Here is a 19,093-nt window from a genome sequence, read left to right as displayed (position 1 = left end):
ATGATAAAATAATATATACAATATTTACACAATCGACCTGAGGATCCCTGAGCCCACTCTATCCCCCACGTGTGAGGGGTAGAGCAGAGCTCAAAAGATCCCAGCGCATCTCTCTCGTCACATCACTGGTAATGAGCCAGTGGAGGCTGAGCAAGTTGTAAAATAAATATTCCTTTTTTCTTTCTTTAAAATTTTTAGAAAATTTCTTTCTCATAATTTATTTATGTTCGAGGTTTCGGGATCCTTTCTCCATTTCCGGAATTTCCTAAATAATTACATTTTTTCATTTTCTTTCTGATCACTTGCGAAGTTTTAAAATTTGGAGTTTGTAGGGTTTAGCAAAACTGGACTCAATTCAGTTTTGTTTTTTTCGGCCAAGATTCCCATTGAGTCCTATACTGCTTTTCATTCATTAATTCAGTTGTTTTATCATCTTCAGAAAGTTGGTAAAGTGTTTTCTCCGCTGACTTAATAGGACAAAAGGGTTATCCCAGTGGAACTTAAAGCGAACTAGCTCTTAATGTGGTTTTGCATTCCCAAAATTACTATTAAATTGCACAACAGTTCTAAAATGAAACTAGACATTCAGCCTCCACCAGTAGGCTCTCTCTTGTGTAGCACCTGCCTAATTTCGGATTTAAAAAAGTGGCCTAGCATCTGCTGCCCTTCATCTAGCCATTATCATCATGCCATGCTCCTTCCAACTCTGTTATCATAGCTATTAAAATTAATTGCAGGACCTCAGGCAAAAGTTTTTTTGGAATCTAAGAGTTATTCATTCTTACAACATGAACAACACGAGGTCTTCTAAGCATCACAAATTTTAGCACGTCCATTTTTAGGTACCAAGAACTTCTTCATACCGCAGAACACAAAATCTTTCTCAATATTCTACCCCTTCAAATATACAGTGCCGGTTCTCATCTGTTTTTGTTTTTTGGACGTTGTGAATAGACATGTCGGAAGAGGGTCTTGTATAACTTAAGTTTGATCTGATAGAATATGAAACTGTTTCTCGTAAGTGGGGAGAGATCGAAATAATATCGATTTGCACAAAAGATTCTTCCATTACTTTGTAGGTATTTGACAAGATAACATATTAATAGCTGAGAACTCAAGAGTAAAAGAGACAATTACGGAAGGGATTTAGGTTTTATCTATCTGTACTTGAACAAGATTTATCCTTCGATAAAATCGCGAAATTATCAATAATTAAATAATAAATAATCAGCATTTCACAGTTTTTTTCAGCAAAAAAGTGCCACTCTTTCAAATGTTTTTATATTTTTATAGTTTTATTCTAAAAGAAAAAAAAATTTTTTGTCTGGATAATTAATATTTGATTCAGAACCATACGTATGTTTATTGGTTATGAACAATGCGTTATATATATACACAAACGAGGGTAAGTTAATTATTATCCGTAATAAAATTTTATTGTAATCAAATAGGGAAACTTACAAGGGATAGTCAGAAGCAGGAAGATCGGGACTATAAGGAGGATGAGCCAGTACTTCAAAATTGAGTTTCTGGAGCGTTTCAACAGTGTGAGAACGGGCATTGTCGTGCAACACTAAACACTTTAACAGCAGTCCTCAGCGTTCGCTTGGAATCGCAGGTTTTAACTTAGCAGTAAGTATTTCACTGTAACGTACACTGTTTATTGTTGTGCCCCTTTCCTCATAACGTTCTAGTACTAGACCTTGCTAGTCCCAAAAATACAGCTTTCTGGCTCATCTTCCACATAGTCCCGATCTTGCCCGTTCTCACTATCACTTGTTTGGTCCACCCAAAGAGGCAGTAAGAAGCCGTTGATTTACCTCGGAAGCTGCAATGAAAGAATCTGTGAATTAGTGATTCGCAACTCAACCGAAAACCTTCTTTTATGAGGGCATTATGAAGCTTGTACAACGATGGACCAAGTGCGTTGATAAGTAAGGGCACTATGTTGAAAAATGATGTACTTGTAAGTTTCCTATTTGATTACAATAATATTTTATAAATATATTGTAACTAATAATTTACTTACCTCTCAATATATATTATAATATACAAGAAGAAAATATTAATATTGTTATATCTTTACTATCGTCTTAATCACCGAACTAATAAGTACGAAATTGCTTGCTAGTTTCAAAACTTTATATAATTTTTAACCGGGTATATAACAACATTTCACCTCGAATTAATAACTACGGAATCAAAAATTGTATAACGGAACAGAAATTAAACTTGACTCAGAGTAAATGGGTTTTAAGGATTTAGAAAGCAAGATACAATTAGCAATTAGTAGAAATCCGGCCAATTTAGCAATTGCTTCGTATCCAGGGAATGCATGGGCTATAAAAGTCGTTGGGGGAGAAAAACTTTCCCAATAAGTCTTTTAACAGAAGCCCAGCGGCTTTCCGGACATCGCCTTATAGCTATTAGGGACATTGTTTTTTAACGGTTGGCAGCACTAGGGATTGGGCGGGCTGTCTTAAGGAACCCCTTCCCTTTTAGGGACAATAAAGTCTGGGCTAATTTAGCGGAGTGAATCGGATCATGTCGAGAGTGATCGCTTTGTCTTGGTAAAACGATCTTATTTAAACTCTTCCGGAGTCTTATAAATTTTTTATTCTAAGAGAGGGGGAGAAGAGACGTTTTTATAAAACATTAACCATTACATTATTCCAATAATAACTCAAAAATATTTATAGATTATTAATATTAAAATAATAAATGATCTATGTACTATCTCAAAAATAGTCTCTTCAGAAACAAACTTTCGGAGTCTGTTATGCAGCACAGCATATCAGGCGCGCCTACTATACTAATACTCCTTTAATTAATGAACAGGCACTTACAATTAATATAATGTACCTTTAAAATCCAACGCGAATATTTCTGAAAATTATTCATTTTGACGATTATTTAGCTGTTGTCACCCAACGAAGCGATATTTTCCTACAAATTTGTTGCTACCTTAGAAGAAATCTATTGAAGATTCTAGAAATGGCTACAAAAAGTTGAATAATGCCTAGTTCGGGACTAGACCATCCTATCATAGTTAAAATAGGTTGGTTACCTGTAGATAACCCCTCTCTTTCCCTCCTTACGTCAAAAATGACCAGAAAAGGGGTCATAGAAGAAAATAAAATAAGAGGAATTCGTCTATGAAACATTAATATTTACTTAAACAATACCCATAATGGTTGAGAAAGTAACTACAATTCGAAAATAGCAAAGAGTTATTATTACGATAGGAATAAGTCATAGTAAAGATAAATTAAAATATATAATTTGAGCATTATTAATAAAAAGTTTCAAACAAATATGATTATAAATAAGTCATAGTAAAGATAAATTAAAATATATAATTTGAGCATTATTAATAAAAAGTTTCAAACAAATGATTACAAATACCTTGGTGGTGCATAATGGTAAGATAGCAACCTCCATATAATCAGACAAAACGCCGTATTGGATCGAGATTTCGAACCCTTCCACTAATTTCCACACCGCATGACAGCCCCTACTACACAAAGCTAACTTGTCATGGCTTGGATAACCATTGGAGAGCGGGACTGATCAAGGCACGCTCTGGTTGTCGCTTGGATGATTGGGCGAGTGTAAGCAAGTCTGTTTGGACATCTCCCAGAGTTCTACAAATAATTGTCGAATTTGTCCTATCTGCCGCAGAGTGTACGCAGAGGGATTGTCGTATTTATCTCCGCTCCAAGTTGTGGCTACTGTTTGTTTTAATACGTCAAGTTAGTTTGAAACAACAGCAAGATTTAATTGGGGATTTCCCTCTGAATGAAATTCTCTCACAGTGATAATTCCGCAAAGTTAACCCGCTGAATAAAATTCAAATGAAATACTTTAACATTAAACATTCTTATAAATAATTATAACAAAATATTTAAATAAAATATGGTCAAACAATATAACTTATCACAATGAAAACTGAAAATGTATTGAATGAGATTGCGCAAAGATAACTCAAATCCCCCTTATCAAAAGTAAATTCATATCCGGTAAATAACGTCGGATCCTTGAACTGTTAAAACCAATTCATTCTCCAAGTATCAGGAGTATTCATACATTTATTCATAGTATCTGAAAATATAAATTTACAGAATTATTATTACAATGACACTTGAATTAGTTATATATTATACATGAAAATATGTTCATGCATAATTGAGAGCTACAAACAAATATTTTCAACCAAAGTAACTTTTACTAGTGCGTACTAAGATCCAGGAGATAATTAAAAACATTTCTTTTCAATATGCGTCCAAGTTCAGCCAACTAGTTGGGTCTTCCTCATAGCAACAGAAACAGCATACAATTAATAGATAAACCAAACAGAATAACCATTAAATAATTACATATTGTCAATTAAGCAGCAAATCAAACAATAATATAATTATCATCTTTAAGAAACTGTAAAGAAAAAAGATTTTTAGTTTTAATATACTGAAGATTCAATTACTAAAATATACAGGTTCAATTTACAGTAAACGTATGAAAATAACAAAAAGAAAAAAAAAAGAGAGAGAGAAATGAAATGAAAATAGTATAATATAAAATCAGTAGATTTACTTTTTGTTCATTTTATGTGAATAATTAGTATTTATTGATTTTGCCTGGGACGGGCGAAGTAATAGTCCATATCCAAGTGCACAAAATCCACATCCACAAAAAATCAAATCCTCCCTGCTAGAAGGCGCGGAACCCTTGACAGTTGCCTTTACTGGAATATTCAAGTTCAGGATCAACTTTTTCCATGTCTTCTTTTTAATTTACTTTAGGACACAGAATGCGAAATTGGTGTCCAAACTTTGATATACTTGAATGTCTTTTCTTCCCCATGACGCAATTTCTAAACCTTCATTCTTTATCAGAAAAACACAGGAGAAAATATTACAAAAACTATATGTACGCAAAGGACAACTTCGTGTATATAACCACAAAAACCGTGACAAAAACACCTTTCATCAGCTATAAACCTGACTACTTGTCAAAGACTAATGATAGGATTATTATCATATCATTATCATTTTATCCGTTTTGTTCAGCAGATAAAATGAAAAAAAAAGTGGGCAAAATTCCCTCTCTGATGTAAATACATAAAAGATTATTATTATTGGCGCAACAAACCATGGAGTTCCAAGGCCTCGCGCGATGGACTAAGAAATACCCATTGGCCAACGGGCCTCATAAATGACATAAAATATTAAGTAATAAAAAACGTCACTTTACATTCAAAGGAATAATTTAATTAATTAATATACAGGATTTCCGTTATATAATTATTACTCAATTACTCTATATTCGATACATAGTATTATTAACCGGTCACGGATTAACCAAGTAAGCAAAAAATTATGGAGTTAAGGATAGCTGTTCTGATCATTAAAAATTCTGTTAATATTGAAAAGTGAAAAATAATAAATATTTCCAAAAAATAACTTTGATGCTATCGTTAGTTTAAACTTTGTTTTTTTTTCCTAATAATTTTAAATGCATTGAAAAATGTGTATATGCGTAATAAAACAGTGTTTTCCATATTTCTGTCAGTATGTTATTTTGCTTTGAAAAACTAAACCCTGAAATTACTTGGCAAAACGTGAATCGGTCAAGACTAAATCAACCAGGATCCTAGTCAAGTATCAGTTGGTCGGTAAACAAATGTTCTACTGTGCAATATTTTCAATTTATGGGTTAATCTTTTGTTTCTTTTATAATACTAGCATCTTGTTATTTATAGCCTTATAAAAAAAGTTTATTCGAAACTACAACACCATTCCTTATAGTAATCCGCGGTAAACAATAACTGCATATTAATAATTAAGTTAAATTTTTATTGTTTTATAAGGATATATTTATTTTTAATTTATTCCAAAGTTAATTTACTCTGTACTTAACATCTTTTTTAAGTTTTTAAGACTAGAGTTATAACACACTTAATTCCAGTAGTTAAAGTAAATAACAGCGGATGATAAATAAGATTGTTTTTATAATCATCCAGTCTTATATATCGGAAAACAAAGTACTCAATATTGATCCTTGAGGAACTCCCTATTTTATGCGACGCCTATAATATTGTTCTATCCGTTAGTGGCGATAGAATCTGAGTAGCTTACCATAGACAGAGCGTGCGGGCAGAGACAACTGGAAGAATGAAGAAGAGCAGGATACTGAAGCGGTAATAGATCCCCCTAGAGCGGCCTATTAATAGATACCGGAGGCGCAGGTGCCCTGCCTAGGGGCGCTAGTGTAAACCTTTTGTCGGGGCCCGGTCTTGGGGGGCCGGCACTTGTGGGACTTAGCCCTCAAGCTTAGCCTAAGTGTCTTAGCGTTTAGCGCGCTATATTTATGGCGGTATTAACTTAAGTCCCTCCGAGGGCCCCCGGTCTCCTTCCTCTTAAGGTAACTGCAATAGCGATAGCTTCCCAACCTCTTCCTTCCAGGGTTAAGGATATCCTAACAGAGCTTTTCTTTCAATAATATTAGTCACAGCTTGAAGTACTTTATTTTTTTATCATTACATCGTTTGAGGAGAAAAAAATGTACTAATAAATAAAATAAAGTTGTTCTCAATAGAACAAGAGATCGACACATACTATTCAGCTCATTAGTTTTTATCAGACTTAACACGAAAAGGCATTTCTGGAGGTTCTAAAACTCACACTAATTAGTTAGTTCGTTTGATTAAGTAAGGAAGTCTTTTTTCTTCTATTTTACCTGTAACTCCTAAACGGAGAATCCCAGCGAAGGTATGATATAACAAATTAAAAAGCATAAGATTCAGGGTCGAAAGAGTATCATATCTTATTAATATGGTTAAGTACTATGTCATAAAACGAAAAACCATTTAAAAAAAAAAAAATTTTTTTTCCTTCCTATGTATGCATCCAAACTGAGCACGGAATCGCATTCCATTCCGGCAATCACAAAACGGTCAATAAGAAGCCAATTAATACGTAAGAGTAACGAATAACGATAAGGTCTTTCTTTTGTTTTTTTCATTGATAAATCATAAATGGAAGATCCCACGGGAAATGTTTCAATACAACAAATTAAATAAAATTCAATTTGACGTCGAACAATACCATAAAGTAATAATTCCGTCAAGCTATATTCAGAGCATAATCATAAAGCACCTGCTCTAGTTGTTCCTTGGGTTCCAATGGCAGTCGTTTATGATCATACCAAAATATTTATTACGTTACGGTGGTACTCATTGGACGCAAAATTTAATGTTATTTTATTTGTTGTATTAACTTTTTCGCCATGATGTATCGTTCAGGAATCATAGAAAAAAACCTAAAATTTCTTATTTTAAAATTTTATCCGGCTAACTAGTATGCGTTTCCACGTTAGGTATGGATCCGTACATAGAATGTATAGTAAAGTACTGCATTTCAGTTTTAAAAAATATTTAAAAAAATCAAAAATCGTTATTTGGTTTTCGGTTTACAACATAGCACTTGACCGAATTAATATGCTACGGTCCTCATTCGACTCAGAATTCAATGTTGTGTAATTTTCTACACTATAACATTTTCGCTTGGATACACTTTTTAGAAATTATATACGAAAAACAAGAAAAAAAAAATAATTTAATTCGTTACTTAATTTATTTAATAACATAATTAATAAGTTTTAAGACAACTAGAAAGTCGTTTCCGTATTAAGTATGATATAAAATAATTTTTAAAATCATTTACAAATGTATGTTTTCTGTATTGGTTTCATGAATCGGGCTACACTGTTGCATACTACTATACAGGTCCATATAGTATTAATTGAACACAAAAATATGTATATATGAAATTTTAGAGTGCTCTAAATACTTAAAGCTCTAACAGAGAAATGTCAAATACAAAAAATAATTACAATTCTGAAATTTCTTATATTATGAACTCAAAATTGATTACGATCAGAGAATCAATTTTTATCTTATAAAATTTTTATAGGAAAAATAAATAAAAATATTTTAATAAACATCGAAAATATTTCGCTTTATTGATAGTTGAACAATAACTATTTCGGGTATTTTTGTGTTATGAACAAAATTACATAAAGAGGATTAAAAATAATAATTTAAAAATAATTATCTTTTTTATTTCTTCATTGCTATCTTTAGCTTTGGCTACTAGTTACTCAGTTCCGTTGAGAAAGTTGTATTTTTTTTTTTTAGTAATTCTACCAAGCAGGAACCGTTATCCTAAAATGTTATGTTGTTTGCGGAGAACACGTTGACATCGGGTTGGAGAACTGTACTAATGAAGTTCCGCACCGCTGACTGAGGGAGTGTGTGTGTCGTCAATGTTCAGGCCCCGTGACGGTGGGGGGTCCTCTACGCTGTATCTTTCACAAGAATAACTTCAATAGGATCTCGTTATATTTTCTTCAACAATTGCCATTATTTTAAAATATATGTTGTACATTATTCAAAGGAAAGAATTGTGATTGGCACATTTTTTTGATTCTCATAGATCAATGCCAAAAATACTCTACAGTCTCGGACTATTTTACTAACTCGCGCCTTGAGTTAAGGTAAGCTGTAGAATTAAATCTACTCATTAACAAGCCCAATTAATTATTCTGTGACTATTTTATTCACAATCTAACAGAGAACCGGAAATAAATTTATTTTAAATAATTTGTGTTCCAGAGTAGTTTAAGTTAAAAATTACGTGAAGTTTAATCCAAGACTAAATTAACACTTTTCAGATGAACCGGTATTTAGTGAGTTAGTGATTCAAATTTGTAAGACCGTTAATTACACTACAACCATACATTTAAAAACAAATGTCCTTAAGGACGTGGGAAAATTAATAATGTTAAATCTTCATCACCATCTAAAATATACAGCGTAATGTAAGACGGCATAGTACCTTATGCGACGAGAGGCCAATACGAAATTCAAATGAGTACTCTCTAGTGGTTGTTATTAAAGCTGGTACCAACCAAAATGATTTATCACACTCTTCTTATAACACCTGAAAACTCTTATAATTAATAGTTAATATTTAACAATCACTGTTCCATCACTTTGTTGTAATAAGAAAATTGTTGCTTCTCATAATATGAAGAATTAATTTTACGAGTAAGTAATATCTTTATATCTATTACTTATCCCACTACTGACAACGCAGACGGCGAGTAAGCGCCACAGTGCTTCCCCTTCACACAGCGGATCCCACAACCTGCCTTAAAACGCCCTTCAGGAAAAGAAAGGATAATTATGTTTATCATGTATACATCTTCCTGTTTTTTTTTTTTTTGTATTATGTATTGCTTTTGTTTGAGTAATAAAATTAATAGGAGGGCAAGAAAAAAAGATATCTATTACCTAAAGTTTTATCTGTGAAGTTTCATTTCTGTATCTTTTTTTCGTTAGTATGTTATCGAATTATCATTAAAATAAGATCGTGTATTGTGGCAAGATTGTGTTGAGGGTTAACGTCCAATTGGGACCTGTGGAGGGTAAAAAAAAATAATAATAAAAATCACATTAATTACACTTTTTATGATTTATTTTGTTAGAAAAAAAATTTATTACCTTTCACGTTCACGTTAAAAGCACAGATTACACACTAAACTTTTTTTTTCAAAATTAACTGAGTGTATTATTGATTCAGAGTGGTCTAAGAATGTGCAAAACTAAATCGATCAGAATTATGTTAGAAGATGCTAGAACCAAGCCAATATAAAGGAGGAAAAAAGGCGGCCATCGGAAACTGATATGAAATACTGCCCTTGAATTCTTATGAAATTTATAACTATAAAATGTTAAAAGAAAAACTACATAGAAGTCAAAAACTTAAATAAACAGTAAATATTTGAGAATATAAAAATGAAGTGAAATGTCTTCACGCGGATTTCAAGAAGAGAAAAATTATAGCAATTGGAAAAGTCCAGAAAACGAGAGTACTTGGAAAACCTTTCAGAGAAAAGGACTTTTAAGATGGAAAATAGAAGAGCAAAAGTTTTCTCTTTGATGTCCGTACCAATGGGAAGTAGGTGATGAAAACAGTTTAAGGAGTTTTCTAATCAACTTTGGGACTTTAACAGGAAAAAAGTTGTATTTAAAGGAAGTAGTTGTTTTTCTACTTCGCTGCTTTTTCATTATTTAAAACATTAATACACAAATTTGTAAAAAAAAAATACAAGTAAAATATTATTAATATATATATATATATCACATATATTCCAAACATATATTACATCCTAATATCCAAACATTATTTTTGTTTTCCTGTAACTAGAAAATGTCTTATTGTTTTTATGGCTCATTAATTTTCAGAAAAGAATCAACTTATAATGACATTACTTACTCTAGTTCCAAATAATAACTAAAAGAAAAGGAGAGAAAACTGGAACATACCTGAAAAAGAAAAAGAAAATTATTTAAAATATTAAATTAAAATAGCCATACAATAATTTATATAAATAAACCTTAGTATTCAGTGATTATTAGCATACGAGGATTGATTTTAAGGAATTACAATGCAGACTTCAAGAATGAAATTCCTTAATATAAATAAAAATGATGAGGTGTGGATAATGTTCATAGATAAATCCTGGTTTTTAAATCGAGAAGCTATTCACAAGAGACATTAGAAATGAATGAAGTGAGAAAGGCCGATACTTGCTCACCTTGACAACTTCCATTGAGAAAATTAACCTCTGATAAAAATAACCATTCAAGAGATATGTGATGTCACCGCTTGCTAAAGAGCTAAAATTTATGATAGTTCATTATTATTTGGCTACTATGAAACCGAATAATATTTAAGTTTTTAATTTTTAGTAAAATACTTGCATAATATTTAATCCTTGTAACATGAATATATAAATAAAGAAATCGCAATTAAAATCGTTTAGTCACTAGAATAGTTTTTAAGATACAGGCAAAACATTTTATTGAAATAATAAAATACTAAGCCCATTACTGATATATAGTTGTGTAAAGTGTGGGGAGCGGCATCTTTTACGAAATACAAAAATTGCAAGCATTCCAAAACAAAATTCTGAGAATCGCACTGGATTCTCCCTGGTTTTTACAAAAAAGCCAATTTTATTATGAGCTGCAAGTATGATCGATAGATGACCACATCAAAAAAGGATTAACGAAATTCCTCTCCAATCTACCAATATTTAAAGGATCAGTGGCATATAACTTACCCCAACCACATCGCAAAGACTGAAGCCTAGGTTGATCCAAGATATCCTGGTATAAACCCTTTTTGGATATCTTTTTATTATAATCACTTTTTTTTCTTTGTTCCAGTGACAAGATGTGCTATAAGAAAAACATGTAACAATTATTCCGACCATTCATTCGCGAGATTACTTTTTCCCAACGTCATACTCGGTATCGGTGCCCTAGATCTGGACCCCACAGAACATACGAGAAGAGATGAAAAGAGAGGGTGTGGAAGAGATAAAGGAAGACATGGGGGATACAGTTCCTCTCCTTCCTGCCACTCACTGAGGATATTGTTCTATCTGCCATGGCCTACTTTGGCGGCTGGCTCAAGTTCCATTGAGCAGAGATATGCTTTCTTAAGCCATGTTCCATGCAAGGAGGTTAATGTACTGTACTTATTATCAAAGTTAATTGAGTGTCAAGTCGGTATACATCAAACAAGTAACAAAAACTTATGTCCTTGCATGTAGTGAATCTATTTCTTTGGAAGCGTATAAATTATATTTTTCAAGGACAAAGTCAACCCTTTTTTACTTCTTAAATTGTTTACTGCAGTGGACGTTCAGAGCTCAAATTAGTTCATCATCCACTACATTGTATGTATGCTTATCGACAACTTAACCCATCATTTCGTCCAGGTTAAATAAAATTTCCAGAATCTTTTTAGAAGAAAATTATATTAAAAAAGATAACGCCATACAAATTAAACAAGAGAGAAGTCAACATATTCACAATAAAATAAATTTGTTTGTGCTCAAGTTGTGGATAGGAAAAACGTGTAAAGGTGACGAAAAGGTTGAAGATAAGATATATTTAGCTCGAAATGTCCACTATAATAAATAATCAATAAAATAAACAAGTGAAAAAAAGAGTTTAATTTGTCCTTAAAATAATATAATTGATTTAACAGTATAAACATTTGAAAAATATTTAATAGAAATTTGTTTTTGGAGTATATGGTTATTGGAGTTATTTGTATTTGGTTGTTCGAATTTAAATTTATTCAAATATTATCACATAACATGTCTAACAATGGCGAAGTACTACGTCGCAGTCAGTGGCGACATAATACTTTCGTTAGATTCAAGGAACTTAAATGATTATACACTTAAGGTTATTTGCTTATATTTTTATATATAAATTGAATTCTTGCTTAAGACTGGTTTCTTTATCGATCACAGTAAAAAATATCCATCAAATCTCAACATGTTTGCTTTCTTATTATTCCGCTTCTAAGTTTCGGACCTTCCGGTAATTTTCAAGGATAAATAATTCTAAATATCACAGCTACAATGTTGACGAAAAATCGCAGGCTATTCTGCCTATGTCATATTATATTTTAGTTATCAATCTATTTCTTATCTATCTAATTAACTTTTTCTATTATTATTACATTTACACTTTCTAATATTAAAGGAGAGTTATAAGGTTATATTTAGAATAAGTTATCCTTGAGAATGGCCGGAAGGGCCGAAACGTAGGATTAGAATAGTAAGAAAATAAAAAGGTTGGAACTTAATGGATATTTTTGGTTTATAGATTTTAAATAGTATTCTTTTTGTATATACGGAACTTATACACCAACTTTTTTGTTTTTTTAATTCAGTAATATATCATGTTAGTATTATGTTTCCTTTTGTTCACTAAGGTTTTTCAATTTTCATTTTTTTTTCTTTCTAAGTTACTTTTTTATTATTTTTTTCCTTACATTTTGTTATTTTACTTATTAGACCATCCCCTTCTGCATCCAACATGCAAAACGAACTATAGCAATCTATTACAAAAGTATCCAATGCGTATGTCACCAACGCCAGTACAATACCTATAAAGTTCCCTTCTTCAATAAGGTGAAAAGATCAAATTTTGTGTATGTTGATGTAAATAGTAATTTTGGCTTTGAAATATACAACGTTTCATTTATAATGAACCTCATCTTTAGAAAGCGCTATTTAGATACAGTTTAATAAGGAGAGGAGGGATTGCACAGCTCTAAGACAGGGAAGCTATATAAGCCAATGGAGGCAGAGTGCGGGAGAGCTAGGACCGCAGGCAGATTAAAGGGCAGGATGTTGACAGACTCTGTTTGCTGAGGACTACGGTACACCGCCTCGCTCTGATACTCCTACCTCGAGCTCTGATCCAAGATAGAGGAGGCGCTGCAGGGTAGGCAGTAATCAGGACGGAAGGGGGTGGTCAGGCGATGTAACAGAGGATTCTGCTAACGAGGGAAGGAACCAGGTAGGCAACTAATTTGTCAAACGTATATAGAAGAAAAAATACTAAACGTTAGTGTAAGTAAGGTTAATAAAAAATAAAATAAGATCTAGTCGGAAACGTTTTACAGCTAAAACCTGATTATGTAGTGTTGCTAGTAATTACCATAAGACACGCTAATAGTACAGAAGGAATCCGATCCATAAAACCTAGTTTACATTAAACACACATCTGCAAATAATACTAAAAATTAGTTTCTACCACATTTGAAATGGAAACGTGTTTCTGGCGGACTTATAACTCACTAAATTAGAATAATTAATTTAATTAGGTAATGTAGTAGATCTTTTTTATTGTTTTCCGTCTATAGCTCCTGGAATGGAAATTCTACCGAAAAACTAATAATATAACAATAGCCAGGTTTCGAATCCGGCTGTAGCAGAAAATTATTTATTCCGATACTGTAGCCGTGAGTCAATCCTGTAGGTTTAGGAACCCTCATTTGGGGAAAATCTGTAGGTTGAGTGTGATTATGACGAAATTACCTCCTTACACAACCGTTGGTCAAGTAACTTTACTGATTCCCTAACCCTTCATGGTTGTAGTTGGACAAATTTCATTAAATTTAATAATTTTGTAACTCGTTACTTTATTAAATTAATGTAAATGTTTAGTAACCATTTTAGGTCAGCCAGAAATACAATTAAGTAAAACAGAAACTTATCATCAAACTTATTTAAAGACGTATTTTTTGGGGTCTGGTTCTAACATCTAACTCCTGTGGTAATGGGTCGAGGGATTTTCTATCCCTCATCATATTACTACAGTTTGGACCAATTAACATCGAAGGTGTATGATCCTATGTTTTCAGGAATAATACTTTTTTCAATGTTTCTAAATTAACATTATTAGTATGTTACTTCAAATATCGAAATTTATTGTTTTGAAATAAAATTCAGAAAAGGTGGCTAAGATTTGATTCATGGTATTCAGCTAGGTTTAATGTCCTCCAGAGAACCACCTGAAAGGACTGAAACCATTAAAATTAAATCAAGGACCTCACATGGCGAAGGAGTAATAGCAGACACCATTAGACCTCCTGAAGGAAGCATTACCTTCCAATAGCAGACAATGACAGAAGAAGAACAAAAGCATACTCTCGCAAGTTCCTTCTTAGAACCAGTGCCGCCTCCAGGAAGACCTTCAGTACTGAAATAAGTTTGTAATGTACGGTTATGAAAACCATATATTACTCGGATTTTCAGAGGAAACATTTTTAAAAAATGAGAAGATGGTAGGGGGCTCGGTCAATGAAAAACACAAATAAGTTCGATTAACTTATTTTAATGTGCCAGAGTTAGCAGGGCCGAATTTTGGCACATTAAAATAACGAATAACGAATTTAGGCAAATTTAATTCGTTATTTTAATTCGTTTTAATAATATGTATTAATTTAATTCGTTATTTTAAAATAACGAAGTTTGGCACATTAAAATAAGTTAATCCAACTTATTTGTCTTTTTCATTGACCGCACCCCCAACCATCTTCGCTTCATTTTTAAAAAATATTTTTTTTTTTTATCATTGACAAGAGGTAGTTGATGATGCTACCATGCCATTATCTACGCTAATAATTATTCGATTTGAATGGTTAATTTATGTCTTATTATCATCACCAATATCACCGTTCAAATAACAGCAGCCTGAGTTAAAAAATATAAAATAAATTTCGATCAGGCCGACAGGCTGAATACAAATAGAAATTATTTTTTTTAAGATGTTAGTTTATATCAAGTTTAATTTTATTTTATGCTGCCATCTTTGAGTTAGTCTTTCTTAAAGTGAAAGTTGACTGAAGGAGACATTTGTTAGATTTTCGCATAAAAAAATTGATCACGTATTGTGTATATGAAATCCTTTATTGTTAGCAATTGTAAGTCCTCATAGAGCCTGGATGATATATATCTTTTCATTATTGTTCCTTCAACGAATTTTCGTAACATAATATGTGAGAACAGTGGTAAGCCATATAATAAAGTCGGATGTAAAATAAAGTAACACATTTAAGCGCAATGAGTTTAGTCTACATGCTTTCAGTTTTTTTCTTATTGAACTGAATTTCACACTTCTTATTGAAATGTCTATAAAAGGTTACACAAAGTATGTTATGTCTTGCTCAGATTCAATTTTATTTATTTTAAACGGCAATGGGAATTTCTCTATCCCTTTCTAAAACAACAAACCAACATTCACAATTTTATTTATAAGAAAATATTTTCATTAAGTTATCTAATAAATGAAACTTCAGCAAAGTTTGTTCAGTCTGGTAGTAGTAGCATTGTTTAAGTGAATTTTCATTTGCAGTTGTGTTTAATTCCGGTGGTTGCATTCTGTATAATCAGCTTTAGACTCATTCATACGCAATTAGCATATCAATATGAATTGCAAATTTACGATGGCGTGGTCCTGATGACTGACATATGCGAACAAAATGAAAAAAGAATAACTTATATGCAAATGAATTAAAATTTGAAAATAATGTACCTGACAGAACACTCGAGAAGTTCATTGTTAAGAAGCGTCCCACCGTTTCGAAGGGATCGATATCATTCGAAAGTTGAAGTGACCTTGATGGACGACGACATTTAATTTTCCAGGAGAGGTAGCAGATCCGGACTACCTGATCGTGAGGCCCCCAATGTAAGGGGGGCATGATCTGACAAGCCCCCCGGATTGCTAATCAATGATTAATGATGGCCACCCTTGATAAACGGCCTGCAATGATTGGATACCGCGTTATTTCCGGACGTGTTTGCACGTAGGGACCAATCTCTGCCGCATCTACCTTCACTAATGAACACCTCCGACCCCGGGCTCCGGCTGTAAACAAGCTACATATCTCTTCTGTATCGTGAGCCTGTGCTCATATTGTTCGGCCCTGCTAACTCTACTCTTCGATGAATACGAAATAGCCGTTTACAAGATATTATTACAAGCGTTATCTTAACACGTGCGTGACATCGCTAAGCAGTCTATTTAGAGTCTCTAACGGCCCAACTAGCTCAAATTTAGCTATTTAACTTAGTTCGTGCATCAATTGTGGGAGTATGGTTTTTATATGTAATAATTTAATAATGAACGATGATAAAAACGTTTTCTCCTTAGATTTCCCAGATTATTCTTTAATAACATATTGATTAATTAATTGATTCTAAATTAGCCAAAAAATCGTGGGCAAGAAAAGTAATAAAGTAACTAGTGCAAGAAGTAGTTTATTCATAGTGGAATAAAGTAGTACTCGTAGTAATGTAACACCAGCGTAAGTAGTAGTATAATACTCAAGTATAAGTATAGCGATTACGCTAGTATTAACAAGCCCAGCCTCATTAATAGGGTCCCCTTGAGAAAAATTTTGGAGTTGAGGGGTGATCATGAAGAAATCACCTCCTCGTATAGCCGTTGTTCTAGAAACATTAACTTAAACAAGTACTGAAACCTTCATGGGTTGTAGCGGTACAGATGTTTGCTATTATTATTTTTTTCATATACATATTACATACATTTGAAGAAGCATACTTATACATGGAACTGGACTTAGGAGAAAACTGAACTAATTTATTAAAGTATTATCGGAAATAAAACCTTTTTTTATGATATATTGAATAATTTAGTAAATAGCTTTAAGATTTTTTTTTCTTGTAATAACCATAATCAATTATTTCAATACAAAAATAATGCCGTTTTTGAATATATAAATAAGAAAAAAAGAATATAGAATGAATAACGATTGAATATTGTTGAGTTAATAAATATATCATGAAAGGTATTTATATATTAAGAGGTGAACTAAGCTTCCTGAAGCGCCTTAAGAATTCTGTGGAGAGCTGTCAACCCTAAGCCATCCCCATAAAGCTCAAGACTTTCTCGGCAGGTCACTCAAAGGAATTCCCTTAAGGATGGCTCAGACCTTCTTATAGTTTCCCTCAATAGTTACCTAAGGACCAACAGATTGATCAAAAGAAGAAGTTTCTCCGAAAATATTAAATTTATAAGTTATTATTTCATTTATTGAATAAAAAATGGCTGGAAATTAACCTATACATGTTGGTAATTGATCTGATCAAAAAGAACATATGAATAGATTTATTTTATATCAAATTTCTGACATTCAAAATTGTGTTTCAAACTTTCAATAATTGAGAAATATTCTGACGTATGTTATTATTGATTATTTATTTCTAATTTAAATAAATAAAACCGTTCAATCTTTATAAGGCAGGGTGATCGCTTTTCAAATCAAATCAGAAGATAGAAAAAAAATTAAAATAAAATTTCAAGAAAATATTGTTTAGTTGAAAAATGTTGTTTTATTGAAAATATAAACTAGAGCTAAAATTGAATAAATTCCTACCTGATACAATAGATCTATATACCTCCCCATTTATTCCTCTATGACTTCGGATCTGTTGAGATTAAGCTTCAGTGGCTGTATTTATGAATGCTTTTAAAAAAACATCTTATTATTATTACACAAAAGGTGAACCCAATGCCATTAGGTCTTTTGGGTTAGTTCTAGTAATGTCTTTGGGTTAAATTATTGCCTGATTCGAATATTGTAATATGTAACAGGCAAGATTCACATTCATATAGAATATAATATGCTTGGTCATTTCTTCGTCCACTATGCATGGGCGACGTGTGGGAAATTCCACTATTTGCATCTCCCTGAAATGACATTTTAACGGACAATTGCCCGTAAAAAGACCTGTTATTGTTCTCAGCTCATTCCTTACCAGGTTTAAGTAAAATTTTAAAAAGTTTAGTTAAATCTATTTTCAGGAACCCTTTAGTAAGGTATTCCTTACTAAAACAAGCTTGCTAAGGGCAACAAAGCATATTATAAAGCAAGAAAGGGCCCAGGAACATTATTAGGCCCTGAACGATATAGTAGTATATCTATGAGTATAATAAGAATCGCATTAGTATAATAAGAAAAGGGATTGACTCCTGGGAAACAGAGGAAGATAACATACTAGGCTACTATACCAATATAAATACAGAAACGAAAATATTGCTAAGGGAATGCATTTAAAGGAGTTCTTTTGCACTGTGTTCCTTAAACTACTAATAAAATAATTAATAACATAACTGATAACAATAAAATATTGACGATAAAAAACTGGTAAAAACAATATCAGAAATTTTGATACTGATGGCACTTTCAGAAAGATTGAAATTAAAAATAAATGAAACAAATGAATACATGAATACTAAATGTTGCGTAAGTTAATCTGTTCTACTGTTTCTGAACTTTTTTTCATTAATAAATAATTCATCAATTACTGAGTGTATTTTATTGATTGGCAAACTTTTGTTTAAGCTAACGCTATTTTTGTGGTTTTCGAACATATAAATCAGAAGACCAGAAAGGGCGAAAATTATGAACAAGTATTTTAAACTTTTCAATTGCTATAAAATTAGTATTTTAGGATTTCTCAAGTTGGTTATAACAAATATAAAGTTTACCTAAAGAATATAATAGTTTAATAAAGGATAACGAAGCAATCATGGAATCGGAAAAGGTTTCGACTTTTCACGTTCGAATCGGATCCATTTTTTCTTTTTTTTCTTCTTTAGTTATAAATAAAATTCTATAATATTTTTCTA

At 32.0% G+C, this 19,093-nt stretch overlaps 1 protein-coding gene across 6 annotated transcripts in view; it reads right to left on the bottom strand.

Moving 5' to 3' along the window:
- LOC112210356 (uncharacterized) overlaps positions 1 to 19,093 on the bottom strand; it is a 493,390-nt gene that overhangs the window by 44,785 nt on the left and 429,512 nt on the right. The window contains exon 5 of one of the 6 annotated variants that reach the window (XM_067048336.1): positions 10,291 to 10,387. The exons of the other annotated variants lie outside the window; for them this stretch is intronic. Coding sequence (XP_066904437.1) covers positions 10,334 to 10,387 — 54 coding nt within the window. The 3' untranslated portion in view covers positions 10,291 to 10,333. Of the gene's footprint in view, positions 1 to 10,290; positions 10,388 to 19,093 lie in introns of those variants that run through there. 6 annotated transcript variants of the gene reach the window in all.

This window comes from Halyomorpha halys, unplaced genomic scaffold (genome assembly GCF_000696795.3).
Source record: "Halyomorpha halys isolate HHAL.00 unplaced genomic scaffold, Hhal_1.1 Scaffold588.1, whole genome shotgun sequence".
Classification (NCBI taxonomy): Eukaryota; Metazoa; Arthropoda; class Insecta; order Hemiptera; family Pentatomidae; genus Halyomorpha; species Halyomorpha halys.
This window is presented reverse-complemented; position numbering and strand designations above follow the sequence as displayed.